At 36.8% G+C, this 20,293-nt stretch overlaps 1 protein-coding gene across 3 annotated transcripts; it reads right to left on the reverse strand.

Moving 5' to 3' along the window:
* Window positions 1-62: 62 nt before the first annotated feature.
* Window positions 63-19,592, reverse strand: twf2 (twinfilin actin binding protein 2). Of its 3 annotated transcripts, XM_079840728.1 has the most exons (9): window positions 19,105-19,488; window positions 12,023-12,201; window positions 10,260-10,355; window positions 9,530-9,634; window positions 9,401-9,415; window positions 7,585-7,710; window positions 7,350-7,500; window positions 7,130-7,251; window positions 65-1,891 (listed from the first exon to the last, which is right to left on the reverse strand). In XM_079840728.1, exons 1-9 carry the CDS (start codon window positions 19,199-19,201, stop codon window positions 1,724-1,726), a joined length of 1,059 nt encoding a protein of 352 aa, XP_079696854.1. In that variant the 5' UTR covers window positions 19,202-19,488; the 3' UTR covers window positions 65-1,723. The 3 variants fall into 3 exon arrangements, with proteins under 3 accessions (XP_079696853.1, XP_079696854.1, XP_079696855.1); XM_079840727.1 differs by lacking the exon at window positions 9,401-9,415 and having other exon boundaries at window positions 63-1,891; window positions 9,515-9,634; window positions 19,105-19,592; XM_079840729.1 differs by lacking the exon at window positions 9,401-9,415 and having other exon boundaries at window positions 19,105-19,534.
* Window positions 19,593-20,293: the final 701 nt, after the last annotated feature.

The following is a 20,293-nucleotide window of genomic DNA, read 5'->3' on the forward strand; positions in this document are numbered from 1 at the left end:
GCATTAACCATTTGTTTACTGCTGAAATGTGTTTCTGAAAAAAGAGACACACCCTCTTAGGACCCTGGAAAAAATAATTTATTTTAAATGTGAAATTTAAACATTTGGAAACGTTGTGATGTTTCTGCATCTTAGCGATTTATATATTCTAGTATTTTTATTTATTTATTTATTTGAATACAACAGTATACATAGGCTAAATGTAGGCTACAGAAAAAATGCCAGTGTACAGAACATCCATCCATTAACTAAAAACTTTATAGTAGTTAGTAAATATGTTATTTATTGACAATGTTCTCCAAACAAGTGATGTAGTCCTCGATCTCTTGGAGAAAGTGAATGAAATTTAGCTTGGACTCTGACCATTTCTTGTGTATGTGGAACTTCCCCAAAATTGAATTCTCTGACGCAGTTCATTTCTAAACGCTTGTTTTACTGCCATCTAGAGGCCGTCAGATGCCATTGTAAACTGAATTTTTGCAGGGATGCTCTCTTTGCTCCTGTAATTTTACCTTAATTTGTGAATTGATCTTGATTCACCATATAATAATTACCACCAAACACTCAGTGAAAGTTGTTTTTATTAATGCAACAGTATGTTCATAAACAATGCTAGAGAGGGCTGTAGATTTTCATGTACTGATTATTACAATTAATTTTAATTATGTATGATTATCTTGCATATGACCTTTCACTCTAATCACTGACAAACAAAAAAAGGGAGGGGTGGGGGAGGGGGGATAAATATAAATGATCCATGTCAACATAGTCCGGGGTAACCATAAATAAAATACACAAAACAAATTAAAACATTTTTTGTTTACATACAACTTTACCTTATTTCTGCTAAAATTTCTTTTAAACATTTCACTTGCTAGTTGCTGAACTATTTACTTAATTAGACGATCATATTTTCAATGCTGGAAAAAATGCTGATATTTGACATACACAAATGATTCATTTGGAATTGTTCTGATTACTAAGCGTACACAAAATTATGTTTCAAAGTAAATACTGTGGGGCCATGTAAATCAAAGAATGAAGTTATTATGAGACATGTTTGTGTATTGTTAAGAAAAAAGGAGACACCCAACTGCAACTATAAAACACATAAAAGGTTGTTATCGTATTAAAAATTGAAATATTAATCCAAAAATGATTTCTAAACCTGCATATCTGTTACTTTACATCTAAACCTGCATATCTGTTACTTTAGGTTCTCACGTAGCCAAGTATAACATTCTGTCTGCGTCACATTTGGCTGTGGTGTGTAGTGTACGTGTGTATTTGAGTGTGCCATTTTCTGTGAAATGGCTGTAGGTTCTTGGACTTGTGACTATTTCAGGTTTTAAAAAAAGCAAGAAAATACACAATAAATTAATATGCTTAAAATTTTGTTGAGTTGAGTTGAGTGTGTATGCATGTATGAGATTATGTAACAAAAATATGCTCAGAAAATGTACAGAGATAAAATTAATTCCTGAGTTTTTCCTCTTAAATATATGCACATGTGCACACCAAATGAATACGCATTTGATAACAGTAAATACAAGCCAAAGAAAGTAAAAACAAAACAAAAAAATGAGCACAGAATTCCAATTTTTCCTTCACACTACCTGCAGGATGAACACATTTGCCTGCATACAGGTGGGAAAATGGAACTGTGGAACATTTAGGGTACGACTGAAGTTCATTTCTCTCTCCCTCTCACTTTCTGTCCTTCCTAGCTGTTGCCACCGTTCTCTCCACCTCCCTTTATTAGACGTTTGTTTCCCCTCTTCCCAGCAGGGCCACGAGGTTTGGCGAACGCTTGCTTGTGGGCTTGCTGCTTAGGATGGACCTCATCATATAGATATTCCTCTGTCAGCTCCTCTCCACTGTCTATCTCCAACTAAATGAACATTTAGAAGAACACACACACACACAAAGAAATCAGAAAAAGTTAGTGTAAATAAATGGTCTCTTATTTGTTAAAGTCAACATGAAAAGACATTGACAATGCATTCTTGTACATATTAAGGCTTTTCACACTTTGCAGTAGTTAACCCAGGGTCATTCTAAACCCTGAGTAAAACAAATCTTGGGTTATCTTGTTTCACATTGCACCGCTCATAATTTACCCAGGGTTAACAATCCTGGATATTCATGCACTGCTGTTTCAGACTGTACACCCCTAAACCTCGGTTAACATTCTTATTTGCATATTTGTGGCATCAATGTCATTGATTGGACGAACGCAGCACACAAACTTTATTACATAAAGGCTCTAGTGTTGTGCATCCTCATATATTGCTAAATATGCCATATGTACTGAATGGACTGTGAAAGTAAGAATGAAACAGTCTCTTTTTTACACCAATTGTCACATTTTCTGTCACCATTTAACACCCCCCCCCCCCTTCAAGTGCTGACACATGGCCAACTGATACAACACACGTGAATAATGAGGCACACGATTGGCTGTCGGTTGCTAAGCTTCTAGGGTTTCATACATAGACCGTTAAAAAATATGGACAACACAACTTAATTCTCTTCAGCTGAAGAAAAGTGAAGTTGCCGGAGGACCGAATATGGCACTGACATCTTGCCGAGTCATTTGGGACGGAGTCTGTGTAGTAGAGAGCAGGAAGTAGAGCCGCGATATCAAAAGCTCGCCCACACTCCCACAGATGCAGAACAAATCATTATGTCGGTGTGAAATAAACAGTTATGAAAGTGTAGAAATTAAAGCTAAAGCTCCCAACCTCCTCCCGAAAATCCTGAAAAAAGTCTGTTGGTGCCTCAGTGACAACTTCACTCAGAGAAGCCGTCAATCTCAGCTGTCAATCAATCACCCACCGTTTTTATAGTATCAAATAACTAACTAAAACTAAACTTATTTAAAAAGCGAATTGAAATGAAATCATCATGATTAAAAACTGCCTGAAATGGAAGAAACCATCTTTGGGAAAAAATCATTTGAAGTGTAATTTGATTGTTTAGTTTGTCTCGCGTCCAAACCATAGACTAAAAAAATATGGACGTAGTGTCCGTGACGTCACCCATAGGATTCTGAAGAGCCGTTTTGAAGCGTAAAGTAGGGTCGAGCTGGCCGTTGCCATCTTGTCAGCGCGTCATTGCGCGTCCCTCCCGGATAATAGAAAATGGCCAAAGAGGCGGGACGTGGGTGGAGCTGAGGTGACATGATAACTAACAGACAGCAGATAATCGGCTATCCACCCGTCACTCAAAGTGGCCACGCCCTTAATTATGCAGAACTTTAATGCTTTATATAATGTAAACGAATGAGTTATAAAAAAATTCACCCCCCTCACAGTCGTCATGAAGGGCAAAATTAGATACATAGACCGAAACCACAATTTGTACCAGGCTGTAAACATGTTTTAATCTGCTTTAAAGTTGGGCATTTTAACATGGGGCTCAATGAGATTCTGCTCCCTTCTGGAGCCTGTCCCTAGCGGCCAGTCGATGAATTGCAGTTTAAGTCACTTCCGTATTGGCTTCAAGAGAAACTGCAGGAGGTTGCCGCTTGATTAAAACACACGGAGGGGCGGGGTTTATGAGCTATACTGGGACCAACCAACTGGGGGCGATCGAGACGTTTTGGCTTCAGTTTTTAACACGAGTGCGTCAGGCTTGGTTTCATAACCTCAGCTAAGAAAGCGGTGCTAACCCTGTGTGAAGTGTGAAATGTTCCTTTACCCAGGGTTAAAAGCGGGTTTTAGAATGACGATTAAGCGCATTGCCGTTTCCTAATATTTCTAAAAGGATAATACACATAAAATAAGAATATATATAAAAGTATATCATAAAATATGAAAAAAAAACCATTTATTATCTAAAATATTTTACTTGGAAATAATGTGCATTGACCAATTGTGTACAGTACGAGTAGGAATATTCAGCAAGTAAATAGGTTGAGTTTAAAGGTACACTATGTAACTTTTTGTTCAAAATTAACAGCATTTAAATAATAAGTCAATACATCATCAATCCTTCTTACAAAGCGTGTTTTTGTCTTACCCTGATTTTATATGGTAAGCCTATTATAGGTGTTAGACCAGTCGAGATGGTTTTCACCATCAGGAGAGTCTGGTGCCAAAAAGAGAACGTGACAGAGCTCGTAATAAAACAAGAATCAACATTGGCTTAGCTTTTCAGAGATGGAGAGAACTGAGGGATTTGAAATTGAAGCGATGCAGAGATGCCGTTTTTACTACTCAACAGGTGAGTAAGGTATAAGTTAAGTTACCATGTGACCCATGCTGGCAAAATGAGTCGGAAAGTGCACAGGCTAATTATGAGCTACAGACAAAACAAGTGAAAAATTGAGATTTTCACAAAAATATGTTTATTAAGCCCTCGTCTAGCGATCCCAATGGTCCTGTTTTTCTCGGCTCTCTTCTCGACGACTGTGATTCCCCTCTGCACAAGTTTGGTATCATTTTAAAGTGCAGCATTCCAACTTTGTGAATATTCATAGCGAAGTCTTGATGGCATGAGTCTGAACCAATGAAATGGGATTTTCAAACCCATGCTGATGTAAACAAAAACGATCTTACTCGCACTGATTGACAGATCCAAAGCGTTCCAACTCATTCGTTTACTATTATGTAAAGCATTAAAGTTCTGCATAATAAAGGGCGTGGCCACTTCAAGTGACAGATGGATAGCCATTTATCTGCTGTCTGTTAGTCATCGCGCCCTTTTGCCCATTTTCTGTTATCCGGGAGTGGCGCACGATGACGCGCTGACAAGATGGCAACGGCCATCTCGTCCATACTTTGCGCTTCAAAACTGCACATCAGAATCCTATGGATGACATCACGGACACTACGTCCATATTTTTTTTACAGTCTATGGCGAAAACTTATCCTATTTCTTGTCCTTGTCCTTTTCTTCCATTTTCCAAAATGGCAGCACAGCACAGCAGAGCTGCGCCCTTCACTGTTCATGCGTGAATTTGCATTTTTACCTCAGCCTGAGGCTTAGGCCTATTATTTCAATTTTGGTATGAAGAGGTCTTAACATTTGCACAGGTGAGAAAAAGTAACGCAAAAGTAACGTAACCCGTTTCTTAAAAAGTAACTAAGTAACTCAATTAGCTACTTTTTAAGGGAGTAACGCAATATTGTAATGCATTACTTTTCAAAGTAACTTTCCCCAACACTGCATACTACACACCAGAGGTGGACAGTAACTAAGTACATTTACTTGAGTACTGTACTTAAGTACACTTTTTGAGTATCTGTACTTTACTGAAGTATTATTTTTTAGGGATACTTTTACTTTTACTTCACTACATTTGAAAGACAAATATCGTACTTTTTACTCCACTACATTTATATTCAATTCAATTCAATTCAAATTTATTTGTATAGCGCTTTTCACAATACACATTGTTTCAAAGCAGCTTCACAGAAAGTGCATTTCATAAATGTACATTGAAAAATGTTAGAAAAGAGAATGTTAAAGAAAAAATGTTAGGATAAGTTAATCAATCATGTATTATTTTAGGCATGTCTTGATATTATTTTATATCAAGGTCCTCAAAGACGAAAGTCGTTTCTGTAGCAGCTTTGAAAGTCAGTGGATGATTTTTTTCTTCTTTAAAATGTTTTTATTTCTTTTTTATTATTTTTTTTGCAGACAGCCTATCAGTAATCACTCATATAGGGTCATGTGAAGTTTCCTAAAAAAAATTTGAACACTGATCAGTTTATAGCAACATGGAAGAAGACGGTTCCTTGGCACAGTGTGCATCCATGGCCATACATGGCCAAAAGTGTGTTTCAGTTTTCTCAAAAGATTAAAGATTAGTTTTGTTGGCATTTACTTGACGCATGTCTCATAAAATGTAAAAAAAATGTAAATGTCTGGGAGAAAGAGAAGAGTAAACAGTTGGGAGAATATCGGATGCATATCAGAGTATAGGATCCATGCATTCAGCCATAAAGTGACAGCAGCTTTATAAAGAGAGTTGAAACTTTTATACAAGTATTGAAATCAGACATCCCAAGTCAAATTGATAGCGGCTCCCTGATGCCCGCAAATTAGTTAAAATCTCCCAGAATCTAGAGCAGGCACATGCGCACGTTAGAGAGGGAGGGGGAGCGAGAGACCTTGCGTGTGTGCCTCGAAGCGCATGTAAGACAGGGAGCATCCTGATTTCCGCAAATGACATTTCGCAGGTTGGGATGTCTGTGAAATGAGTTTAAGGTGGTCGTATGCTAGCATGTCGGATGGAGCATCACTGACTGGCTTAAACCACCATGATGGCATAGAGTGCATTTATACAGCAATGCAACAATAATAAAATAATGCATACATAAAAAAGAAAATGTACTTTTGATTCTTAAGTACTTTTAAAAACAAATACTTCTGTACTTTTACTTAAGTAAAGATCTGTTTTTAGAACTTTCACTTGTAACGGAGTAATATTTGACCAGTAGTACTTTTACTCAAGTAATAGAGTTGTGTACTTTGTCCACCTCTGCTACACACTGCACCTTTAAGTGAACGTTTGGTTAACTGTCGGGGAAAAACATCTGATGTCTAATTGGTGTTATAACCAGGGATTTTAAGGTATGGTTGCTAGGTGATTTTGTTTTGGAACCTTCAGAACACTTTAACTCGATTTTTCTCAAAATTGACTTCAAACTAATTCCGTCTGATTCCAACAAATCATACATCATTTTGAAGGTTTCTTTTAAAAATGTACTCATTGTGACTCATTTTGCCATCACGGGTCACATATGTAGCTCTCTAACATTGTTCATTGTAAAGCATTATCTATTGTGAAGGGTCCTTTCATTCTGGTTGTTGTAGCGCTGTGCTGGAATTAATTTTCAAGGACGTACTGTCTATTCAGCTTGAGATCCTTTCGATCTAAACCTGTTATATCTCTTAAGCCTAGTAGTGAATGTTTTATAAGTAGCAGGATAACCATATTCATCTGCAGTCACGCAGAGCCGAAGCACAACCAAAACAATGTTCTTCCGCAAAGTGGATGCTGTTTTTGTTTATTACCCACTAGAGGGCCAAAAGTTGCATGGTTCTGGGCTTTTTGCTCATGTTGGGAGAAAAAACCAATTGAACATGTGAGAAGTGTGATGGAGTATGTTTTAACCTTTTTAGCCACTTCTAGGTGGAAGTCCTTCTCTACTCCTTCCAGAAGTCGACTCTTACAGCTGGAATACAACATCCTTTCCTTGATGCTGCAGCTGTATCCTGGCATGGAGTATATGAACACTATGGAGAGTGACAGATGAAGACATGTGAATAGATTTTTTGATAACTGTTTGCTATAGATGAGGTACGTATAAAGAATGGAGGATGGGGTGACTAACCCACAGACTCGAGGTAGTCTCCCTCATGTGAATGTTTGTAGAGGAAGAAGTGGTATCTTGGTGTATCCAGGGGGATCCGGCAGGGTAGATCACGGATGTCTGTCGGGCTGGTGTGCACGAGTTCAATAGTTTCCTTTTCTGTATCTAACTTCTACATATAGAAACCGAAGAAATTCTAGTTAGTTTGGTAAGAAAGTATCTGTTAAGAACATACTGTAAATGTAATGTGTCGTACTAGTTGAATGTAGTTTATGCGTCTCTCTGCGAGCTGCTGTAGAGCACGTTTGGCCTCGGCCTGTAACGGGAAGGTAAGACCCTGCAGAGTCTGATGTTTGGGGTCCACACTGATCTCAGTTTTCACCTACAGACAAAGACACAACCGATTTTGTATTCCAGCACTGTAAATTATGACCTAAACAGTTCCTGTCAATCTATTAAAAACATTTTCCCAAACAATTCCTATGAACTACCCTGGACTCTGTCATGGAAGACTTATTATATGCCAGTTCTGTTGTTTGGATAAATGTGTTTATGAGGGTGAGAGATGGTGGATAAGAGTATACGAAAAAGCAGTTAACATGATGGATGAGTGTAGATGACAATGTCCATATGGGTGGATCACACAAAACCTGTCAAGAACATGTCCACACCATATTCGACTCCAAAACCACAAGAAACGAATAAAAAAATATACATTATGAATATTAATATTAATGACATTTGAATTATTTTTATTTTGTCCTGATTTAAAATATGTTTTAGTGTAGAAACTAGTGAAAAATAGAATTGAGAATTACAAAAAAAAGACACTAAAGTAAAATATCCAGATGCCTTACATTAAACAAATGTTTCAATTTGGTTTAATATCATGAAAATGGTGACAATGCATCTTAATGGTCGTATAAAGCTTCTCTTTATGCAGATTATATTCTTATTGCACATGTACTGTATGTTGCAATCAAAAAGATAAAACTAATTTTGTATTGAAGTATTTAAGGTTTGTCCTTTAAAGGGTTAGTTCACCCAAAAATGAAAATTAGCCCATGATTTACTCACCCTCAAGCCATCCTAGGTGTATATGACATTATTCTTTCAGACTAATAAAATTAGGAGTTATTTTAAAAATGTCCGGGCTCTTCCAAGCTTTATAATGGCAGTGAATTGTTGCTTCGTAAAAGTGCATCTATCATATAACTGCTCCACACGGCTCCGGGGGGTTAATAAAGGCCTTCTGAAGTGAAGCGATGCGTTTGAACTGCGAGAGGCACTACACTTGTTCCCTAAGTTGAATATGGAAGGCGATCTGGTGGAAGCTAGATAATTTACTTTATAAAGTTTTAAATATGGATTTTTTTTCTTACACAAATACGCCACTTCGCTTCAGAAGGCCTTTATTAACCGTGTGGAGCAGTTATATGATGGATAGACGCACTTTTATGGACTTCAAAAACAAAGCAACAATTCACTGCCATTATAAAGCTTGGAAGTGCCAGGACATTTTTAATACATTTACATTTAGTCATTTAGCAGACGCTTTTATCTAAAGCGACTTACAAATGAGAGCAATAGAAGCAACTAGAACAGTCAAGGGCAACAATATGCAAGTGCTGTAACAAGTCTCAGTTAATTTTAACAGAATTTTTTTTTTTTAAATAAATTAGACAAACAGAAAATGAACAGAATGATAAGTGCTATTCTTGATTGGTCAGGTGCTGCTGGAAGAGATGTGTCTTTAGATGTTTTTTGATAATGGCTACAGACTCGGCCGCACGAATTGAGATAGGAAGGTCATTCCACCAAGTGGGGGCGGTCCAGGAAAAGGTCTGTGAGAGCGATTTCATGTAATATAACTCCTAATTTTATTCGTCTGAAAGAGCGAATGTCATATACACCTAGGATGACTTGAGGCCGAGTAAATCATGGGCTAATTTTCATTTTTGAGTGAACTAACCCTTTAGATAAAGTTGAAAGGACACTGTCGTGTACAACCAGCATACAACTAGCACACATACACAGAGTATTGTGTTTTACACAATACAGACAGCACTCACCTGTTTAACTCTGCCCTGCAACCATAAAGATTGAACACAGAATATATTAAAACAAAGCGCTGAAGTAATTCATGGATGTATACTATATTTATGATTTTAGATGGATGTCTGCACTCTGCTGTTTCTCACCTCTGAGATTTTGATTCGCTGTAGCTCCTGCTCGGCTGCAGTCAGGGGTGCTGGTGCAGAACATGAAGTCACATGTCGCAGATAGCCCTGAAGACAAACGTCCTCCTGGTGATGGGGATAAAATACAAAAATTGGACTCACTAACTTTAAAATGATTCATTTCATTTAATTAATTATAGATTAATTCCCAGACAACCTGAAATAGTCCTTTCAATATGTAAAAATGATAAATAGACTCTCAGCTAAATTTACAACTTCCCCCCATAAAACTTTGTTGTTGTTTATTCAATATTGTATGTGTATGTAGAGTATATATTTAGTCCTCTCTGTGTTGACCATGACTAGTAATCATTTCCAAGAACACTGCCAACAGCCCCAAGTGTCCAGTTTCTAAATGAAGGAACATGGTGGTTCACTCTACAAACTTTTTCAACTGTAAATAACACAGCTTCAGGGTATTTGACTGACAGCTGAAGACAGGTGGACTGAGTCCATTTATCAGCAGATCCCTCATTATAACTTTTCTTTTATAACTATTCAGAGGTAAAATTGTATGAACAAATGAACTGTGGTCCATACAGTATATAAAATGGGTGGAAGTGAATACAATTTTTTTTTTAAATATTGAAAATGATAGATAAAGCTCCCTTCGCGAATCTAGAGAGTATAGAGAAAACCATTTACCAATTGTACTGCCCATATTTCTTGATATTCCAGTGTATACTAGTACCTCAGCTGTGCCGAACATTTCATCTTTGACGTGTCCTCCACCAAACTCTTTCTTAACTGTGGCACGAGTGGCAGCATACAGCATCTTTTGTCTGACCTGTAGCAAAAGGCAAATGCTCACTATATAAAATAAATAAACTAACAAAATAGATACTCACAGCTCAAACCACAATGAAGTGTACCCTATTAAAATTAAAGGGATAGTTCACCCAAAAATGAAAATTCTGTCATAATTTACTCACCCTCAAGTTGTTCCAAACCTGTATGAGTTTCTTTGTTCTGCTGAACACAAAAGAAGATATTCGGATGAATGTTTGTAACCAGCAGATAGAGCAAACATTGACTACCATAGTAGGGAAAAAAATACTATGGAAGTCAATGGTTGCTCTCTCTGCTTTTTTACAAACATTCATCCGAATATCTTCTTTTGTGTTCAGCAGAACAAAGAAACTCATACAGGTTTGGAATTTACATTTTTGGGTGAACTATCCCTTTAATTCGATGTTTACATTTTCTATGCAGTTTCTAAGATTGTTTTCAATGTGGATGCAACACTCTTAGAAGAAAAAGTTCTACATAGAACATTTTATATATTCCTTTCAGGCATTTCATATACAGAAAATGTAAGGGATCCCATCATTTTATGGATTTAGTTTTAATTAATTTAGTTTTAATTAATTTTTAATTTAAATACAATTTTAGAAAAATTAAAAAAAACTATTTATCACTAGAAAAAAAAGTTGTTTAAGACATTTCTCCTTATATAGAACCCTTTTGTCATAAAAGTCCATGGGGCCTCATTTATAAAACGTGCGTACGCACAAAACGTGCGATCTTAGAGTGTGTTGGCTAAAAAAAAAAAATTTTTTTTGAAAAGTGCTTAGCGCCACAGGTTCTAAGCAGCCATACACACTTCAGAGTCAAAGTATTGCAGGTATTTAGAAATTAGTAGGAATAATCATAATAATAATAATAAAACCCTGTCAGCAAAATTACACAGCATATTTAGTATTCATGCTGTGGTACCACACTTGTAAATTATGTTGGCCAATCTATGGCCTGGTTTCACAGACAGGGCTTAGATTAAACCAGGATTAGGCCTAGTTCAATAGGACATGTAAGCCCCTTTTATAAATATGCTTTAGAAAAAAAATGGTTTGCATCTTGAGACAAAACAATGGCTCTGACATAAGATATGTCTGTGCAAATTGCTTTCAGTTAAAACAGCTCAATAAATCAATTTCAGTCTGGGACTAGGCTTAAGCCTTGTATGTGAAACCGGGGGTTTAAATGATAAAATGGCCTATTATGGAGAAATAGATTTCACATCTGGAAGAAGCATACACACATTTTTGTGCGTGTGCGCTTACGTTCAGTTTGTGTGCGCACGTTTCTTTTTATGTGTACGTTCGTTTTCGCTGAATCACACGTACACACATTTGAGAAATGATCTTAGATCGAATGTAGGACGGTTTCTACACAGCATTTTATAAATGAGGCCCAAAAATTGATAAATCTAATTGGTTACAAAGGTTCCTTAAAAGCCAAGGTCCAAAGAAGCATGTTTCGTTTGTTCCATTTAAAAATAATAAAGGTTCTCCAATGGTTCTTTTTCTTAGGTTCACCACCTATAAATCTGTTTTTTTGTTCTATATATAAAGCCTTTATTTATTTAAATGCATGTTTCGTTATGAACAGTTGCATAAGCTGTTCCTGCTAATCAGGTCAAGCTTTACATTATCATGTCTGGATGTTTAAACCTACAGGAGACTGGTCAGGTGACCAGGAGATGAAGAGCCACTCATAGCCTTGAGCGTTCTTAGAGTCCAACCGGTATAAAATGTAGCAGGGCTCGAGGGGGTCCAGCAGGGGGAGCAGGAAGTGGTCATAGTCTTTGTCCCAGCTCTGACGTGGCTCTCTATATGCCCCCAGCACCAGCTGCTCTGAAACACACATAAAAAAAAGCTTTCTCATTACAAACCTGGTGCAACCAACATCGCACACAACAACCACAAAAAAAAAACTTGTTGCGTAATTTTACATTGCATCAAATAAATCAATCTGAATATGTTTACAAGGCTAGCCTTGGGTAATGACCTACTGCTGATAACAAATAAGTGAAATATTATCCATTATCTACATCCTGCTATAAAAAGAGCATGACACACCTTGTATCTTACACCCAATATAGCACACGGCTTAGTTCACCTAGAGACACATAAACAATAATACACATCAATTTAATCTTCAGTTATATAGCCGATATATCCAGTACTGGGGGATGTCTAATATCACAATATATTCTTGTCAGTAATTAACTGATAATCATATCACCTTTATTGAAATGAAGCATATTTAGTGTATCTTACATATGCAAACTATAAAACTGATCAAATTGATAAATGATAACAGTGGCCAGTGGAATATGGTCACTTTGATAGTACAGATAATTTTATATAATATAATATGTGCTTTGTGAACGAACAAAACAAAGTTTCTCAAGGGAATGCAATACTTTTCGAGAGAACACAAACGTTTTGTGAGCAACTGCAAAGTTTCTTGAGGGCATGCAACATTTTCGCAAGTGACCACAAAGGCATATCATTTTTCCTCTGATCTCATATTTTTTCCATTGTCATGTCTCCTTGGGGGCTCTGTACGTTTCATACTGCAGTTAACTGAACATTTGAATGAATTTAGTATGCTCTTGCTGTCATTTGCATAAATAATGTGTGTACTTCAAAAGTGCACGCTATTCACAGTGGCTACGATGGGTTTTTTTGAATAACATTTTAATTGCAACATATGTAAATATATCATAAAAGAATTAAAGACACCGCAAAGTTACACAAACAAGAGAGTTCTACTGAGAATGATAATCAGATGTGATTTTTAAGGGCCTTTTCTTAAGAAAATCATAAAGTGATCATCACAACAGTTCTAAGAAGCAAATCATGCCTCATATTTATGAACTCTGGCCGTTATCAATTCTTTGTCATGTAGACAGTGTACAGTGTAAGTCCATTGTAACACTTGTAAGAATCCATTGGTAACTAATAAAATAAATAATTCGATCTTTCTATAATTTCTTATTTTCTCTTGACTTTATTCACTCATCAACCAGTTAAGCAACACAAAAATGCATGCCCACATGAAAAACAGGACAGCATATATCACTGATGGAAGCACATTTAATGTTACAGATGTCACACCTGATCCTACTAGTTCTTCGTGTCCTTGGTCTATTGTCTCAGTTTACAAACTTCACACTGATCACATCACACTCAAACACATGTAATAGCGTACGGACAGAACACCCTCTGTACTGAAGCACTGGAAGACTTCATCTTTTCTAATGGGTCATCTTTCTTCCCGACCTCTTTATGATTCCTCTAGAATAGTGCGCTGCGCTGGTGCACGTCCTCTGGAGCCCCACCCTCTGCTTTCAGGCGTCAACACTCAGATTAACAGCTATGGTTCTCAGTACGCATCTCTTATCACATCAATAATCTACTTACCAGTACATCTGTTCACTTCCCTCCCTGCTGTCCTCAGATTTTCTTTGTACACACAGTGCTAATCTAACGGATGATGCTGTTTTTGTTTTAAACCGTATTGAGTATATTCAAATTTTAAATGCATATAAGTAATTTTTTTTATTTAAAATGTATTAATTTATTTATGTAAAAAAAAAAGATTTTTTCATCATTAGGGTGAATGAATGTTATGTAACAGATGACAGTATATATATATATATATATATATATATATATATATATATATATATATATATATATATATATATATATATATATATATATATATATATATATATATATATACACACACCGATCAGGTATTATGATTAAGAAGTGAATAACACTGATTATCTCTTCATCACGTCACCTGTTTGTGGGTGGGATATATTAGGCAGCAAGTGAACATTTTGCCCTCAAAGTTGATTTGTTAAGTGTCAGGATTTGAGCGAGTTTGACCAGGGCCAAATTGTGATGGCTGGACGACTGGGTCAGAGCATCTCCAAAACTGCAGCTCTTGTGGGTGTTCACGGTCTGCAGTGGTCAGTATCTATCAAAACTGGTCCAAGGAAGGAACAGTGGTGAACCGGTGACAGGGTCATGGGCGGCCAAGGCTCATTGATGCACGTGGGGATTGAAGGCTGGTCCGTATGGTCCGATCAAACAGACAAGCTACTGTAGCTCAAATAGCTCAAGAAGTTAATGCTGGTTCTGATAGAAAGGTGTCAGAATACACAGTGCATCACAGTTTGTTGCGTATGGGGCTGCATAGCCGCAGACCAGTCAGGGTGCCAATGCTGACCCTGTCCACCACCGAAAGTGCCAACAGTGGACACGTGAACATCAGAACTGGACCACGGAGCAATGGAAGAAGATGGCCTGGTCTGATGAATCACTTTTACATCACGTGGATGGCTGGGTGCGTGTGCGTTGCTTACCTGGTGAACACATGGCACCAGGATGCTCTAGAGGAAGAAGGCAAGCCGGCAGAGGCAGTGTGATGTTTTGGGCAATGTTCTGCTGGGAAACATTGGGTCCTGCCATTCATGTGGATGTTACTTTGACACGTACCACCTACCTAAGCATTGTTGCAGACCATATACACCCTTTAATGCAAATGGTATTCCCTGCCACAAAGCAAAAATGGTTCAGGAATGGTTTGAGGAGCACAACAACGAGTTTGAGGTTTTGACTTGGCCTCCAAATTCCCCAAATCTCAATCCAATAGAGCATCTGTAGGATGTGCTGAACAAACAAGTCCGATCCATGGAGGCCCCACCTCGCAATTTACAGGACTTAAAAGATCTGCTGCTAACATCTTGGTTCCAGATACCACAGCACACCTTCAGGGGTCTAGTGGAGTCCATGCCTCGATGGGTCAGGGCTGTTTTGGCAGCAAAAGGGGGACCAACACAATATTAGGAACGTGGTCATAATGTTATACCTGATCGGTGTATATATGCATTAAGACAATATTTTACAAATATTTAACTTTTGCTTATTGAAGACTAGACTTACTGCAATAGCAATTCAGCCTTGCCATCACAGGAATAAATATTTTTTTTAAATATATAAAAAGAAAGAAAGAAGTTTTTAAGTTTAATATTATTTCATAACATTACAGTTTTTACTGTATTTTTGATCAAACAAATGCAGCCTTGGTAAACTAAAAACATTTAAACAAATCTTACTGACCCCAAATGGTAATTTAGTTTACCTTAATTTAGGGTCCAATTCTCACCATTAACTAGTTGCTAATTAGCATGCATATTAATATTGGCTGTTTATTAGTACTTATAAAACACATAATAATGCCTTATTCTGCATGACAACATTCTTCATCCCTTAATACTACTCAATACCTAAACATAACTACTATACTTTACTAACAATTAATAAGCAGTGATTAGGAGTTTATTGAGGCAAAAATCATATTTAATAGTTAGTTAATAGTGAAAATTGGACTCTAATCTAATGTGTGACCCCCAAACATTTGAACAGTATTGTATTAATAAAAATTATTAAATAATGATAATGATCAATTTTGCATTATGGCTTTATGAATTGTAATAGTTATGAATGTTGTGAGTAAAATTATTACTTGAAAATTCAAATGGCCCTAAAAGAGGCTTTATTTATTTATTTTTAAATCTATGCCTGTCACTTTATATAGAGGAAAAGTGATTCAAAGTGTATTTCAGTATTGACAAAGCTGTTGTTTGGACTGCTCTGAATGAAACAACATTCCAGCTATAACAGGCTAGACGAGTGCAATCACGTACAAGGCCAGTGGATTAAAACATCTAAAGGTTGTGCAGAGTGACTGAACGAAACCTTTAATGAGCACACCATCAAAACAGCTAGTGAGTCAATAACCACATCTAATGCAAACATCATCCACCCACATGCATGTCACTAGTCCGAATGACCTTGGAGGGGGATTTCCTGATGGTCTTTTGCAGCAGCTGCTATTCTGAGGTTGCACACATTCCAGCTATCAGCACAGACACATACTTTCCATCAGCCTTTTACTCACCCCTTAACAACACATGTACAGAAAGCTGTTTGCCCACACATATGTGCCAATTTGAAAAGATGAACATCTGTCTACCTCCCTGACTTCTGTCATACAAATACATGAATTCCAAAGAATATCACAAACACAATCTGGCTAAATAAGTGAGTGTGTCTGAACCAGCATGTCGGCACACTGCCCACAAAGTTTTTCTATCACCATGAACACTGACTAGCACCTGACCATGTGGTCTGCTCTACCCACCAATGAGGGTTGGGATACATGTGACTCGGTCACCAGAAAGATCCAAAACTGTGTTGACCTGTTTTATGTTTCCTGAAATATCATCTCTGTGAGACTCAAAGGCAGCCTGTGAACCCAAAACAACCCAATCTATTCAGATCCAGACGTCTTCATACAGCCAAGGCGTCAAACAGACAGTAGAAGAGCCATATAGCAACAACAGGCCTACATTTGATCCGCCTGTGACTAGATTAGGCCGCCATTGGGTGTCAGAATGGCTGAAGTGGTCCAATATGGCCACACAGTCTACCTGACAAGAAATCTTATTAGCAACCATCATGTCTTCTGGACAAAACTGTCCAACATAATTGCATAGTTTCATGTTAAATGTAATGTAAAGTTACTATCACTAATAGTCTGAAGCTAATGTAAACTCAAAGGTAAAATCACCAAATAATTTGGGACTAGAAATTCGCACTGCTGCATTTACAATGTTGTAAAGTTTGGAGTCTGTAAGATTTTTTAAATGTTTTTGAAAGAAGTCTCTTCTGCTCAACAACGCTGTACATATTTGATCAAAATACAGTAAAAATAGTAATATTGTGAAATATGGTAACACTTTACAATAAGGTTTCATTTGTTAACATTAGTTAGCTACATTAGCTAACTAAAATGAACTAAAAATGAACAATAGGCCTACGTCCACAGCATGTTTTCAACGTTTACTAATACATTTTTTTTAATATCCAAAGTTGTATCTGTTAAGATTCGTTAAAGCACTGTGAATCTAACAAGAACATGAATATGAACATGTTTATTAACTAACATTAGCAAAGGATAATAAATGCTATAAAAATATATTTATCATTGTTAGTTAGTTAATGCACTAACAAATGAGACCTTAGTAAAGTGTTACCTGAAATAGTATTATTACAATCTAATTTATTCTGTGATGGCAAGGCACAAATCATTCTAAAAACTTAAATTCTAATATTCTGTTTTGGAGCTCAGGAAACATTTATTATTATTAGCAAGGTTGGAAAAAGTGTGCTGCTTAGTATTTTTGTGGAAATCGAGAATTTTTTTCCTCAGGATTGTTTGATAAATGAAACGTTGGTGGAACGTTAGCATAGCCTATATTTGAAATTTAAATAATTTGTACGCTATATTATAATGTCTTTACTGTCACATTTGATCAGCTTAATGCGTCCTCTTCTTTTCCGGAAAAAATCGTGTGCTGACCTCAAACTTTTGAAAGGTTTAACACTTCAGACAAAACAAATTTGAAAAACGCATTCTGCTTTATTCGACCGGAATGTGAGAGTAAGTGCACGCATCAAGAAGTCATGTTAGGTAATGGTGACTTCACTCAAATTTGATAGCGTTTTGCCCTTTCCTTCCCAGCAACTGGATCTTGATCTTGTCATCTGATAGTGAGCTAACATTTCAACAGTAGCCTACCTGACACTCGGCCTCGTACGCACGCGCACACACAGGCGCTTTTTAACAGAAAACAGTTTATCGTTCCATGACCTCTGTGCCGTTAATCCCTCAAGAACCATTCGGTTTCCACGTCAAATGACGTGTCAGCTGACCTACAGCAACATGTGAATGCAGAATCAAAATACATTGTGAAATGTGTTTTGGTCCTATTTCCTCATGTCACCTGATGCCTGGGCGGTAAAACAACAACACAAAAAAACCCACCTAAAAACAATCAATAAAAACACAGAAAAATATAATTTTATTTAAAAATTAAAATCGTAAAACTGTGAATTTATGATCATTACCTTAAACTCTAAGTCCGTGGATAATGTGATATATAGGCTACGAATATAAATATTTATTGACAGCCTAAAGTCGTCATTTTACTTTGCCAGTAATTAATTTAATGGTCTGAGTGTATTTCTATTTTAACAGCTTAATTGTTGTGAAGTAGGCTACAGATTTTAGTTGAATCATACGCAGGGAAATATTGTTACACATTTACTCAATTTTCATTTATGATCATTTTTGAACATTTAGGAAGTGATAATTAAGCCTATGAGTAAACATTGATCTTCCACAATTAAAAAGTAACGCTGTAGGACCACAATTGTTTGGACAAGGTACCAAACTAGAAATATTATAATGTAGTTTTTGTTGAAATCGACCTTGAAGTAGTAAGCAAATGCCATGCATTATATGGTAATCGTTCAGAACCATTGTATTACCATCTGACATTCGCAGTGTACTATACAATGGCATGTTAGTGAGTTGACAGAATAGGAATACTATTGGAAAGTTTTATCCCACTGACTGCTAATATTTTGCCTCATTAAGAAGGTTAAGATTCAATAAGAGTTGATCTACAAGCAGGATTAGGACTCTTTTAAATCAACCAATTAAAAGAGTGAACTTAAACTTATGGTTTATTGGTCAACAAATGTGCACTAGTGTTACTGCTGGATTTTTGTTTTGTCCTCAAGGTACCAATACTGGCACCTTCACCGTTCTGCTTCATTAAATTCCCTTTGAACTGAGTGAACCTCTCAGACCCCCTTCTCACTCACCGTCTCTGATCAACACCTGGATGAGGCGGCCGGCTCCACTTCGTGCCCGGGACAGGAACTCCCTCAGCTCCTCTGTAACCACCAGAACCAGAAACATGGCGGGTCAGTGTGGTGCCTTAAGTCCTACCCGCCAAGGATCCTTTTGAAGTTGGATGAAGTTGGACGCACAGGTCAGGTCACCTGGAAGATCTTCTTTTTACAAACTATCTTCAAGCAATGATCAATGCCAGATTTGTGTGTTAACCAGAAACTATCAGAAACTAAACGATATACAAGCAGCAGCAGTACGAGTTTATGAAGTAAGAGTTTGATGTTTGAGAGACTGTGTGCTATCCAAGTGACAGGGCATGTGAGAGCAGCAAATGTGTGAGAGAAGGCTCCTGTAACTGGGACAGGATCGTGTGTGCTTGCAGAAGGAACCTGATCCCCCTTGCCCCAAATTTAGCAGGCACACTGTCTGGCCTCGGGTAACAGCCTGACCATCCCCCAGCACAGCCCCGGGGCAAGTTGTTTAAATCTTTTGATTTGGATTTGAAAATAGTGTATTTAAGATACATCCATTCACCAAAACAACTAGACTCAATTCAAAATCTCATACCACCCTCTATTGGACAGGTAAGGAACTGAATGAGGTACTTTGTTGTGACGTCATTGGTCAGCATCTTTCCACCATAAAGACATTTTCACATACATTTCAAACTTTTACATAAAATCACCGTCAACTATAACATTTCTAAATATTTGGGCATTGACAGCTCATTTTCTTTTTTGTAAACAAGCAGAGGAGACATTTGAACACTTATTTTTTGGTTGCCCTATTTCCAAACAATTTTAGTTTGACTTGTTCTCACATATTTGATTCTGCCAATGTTACACACTGTTTCAGTTTAAAAGACATTCTTTTTTATTATAATGATATTAAAAATAGACCCCTGGAATATAGTTTTTTTTTTTTTTACTTAATTCATAAGCAAAAATGTGCAAACAGTAATCCATCCTACACCCACTTTGAAATTGAATTAAACTCCATAAATCTCTTCATTACATAAAGAATAATACATAAAAAAACAAGATTCCTTACATGCTAAATATTTAAACAAAATCTATGTTTAAATATATATTTCCTTGTTTGTATTATATTAATCAACCTACCAACTTCTGATTAGAATTTTTTTCTTTTTGTATGTAT

This window comes from Gobio gobio (assembly GCF_949357685.1).
Source record: "Gobio gobio genome assembly, chromosome: 17".
In the NCBI taxonomy this organism is placed as follows: Eukaryota; Metazoa; Chordata; class Actinopteri; order Cypriniformes; family Gobionidae; genus Gobio; species Gobio gobio.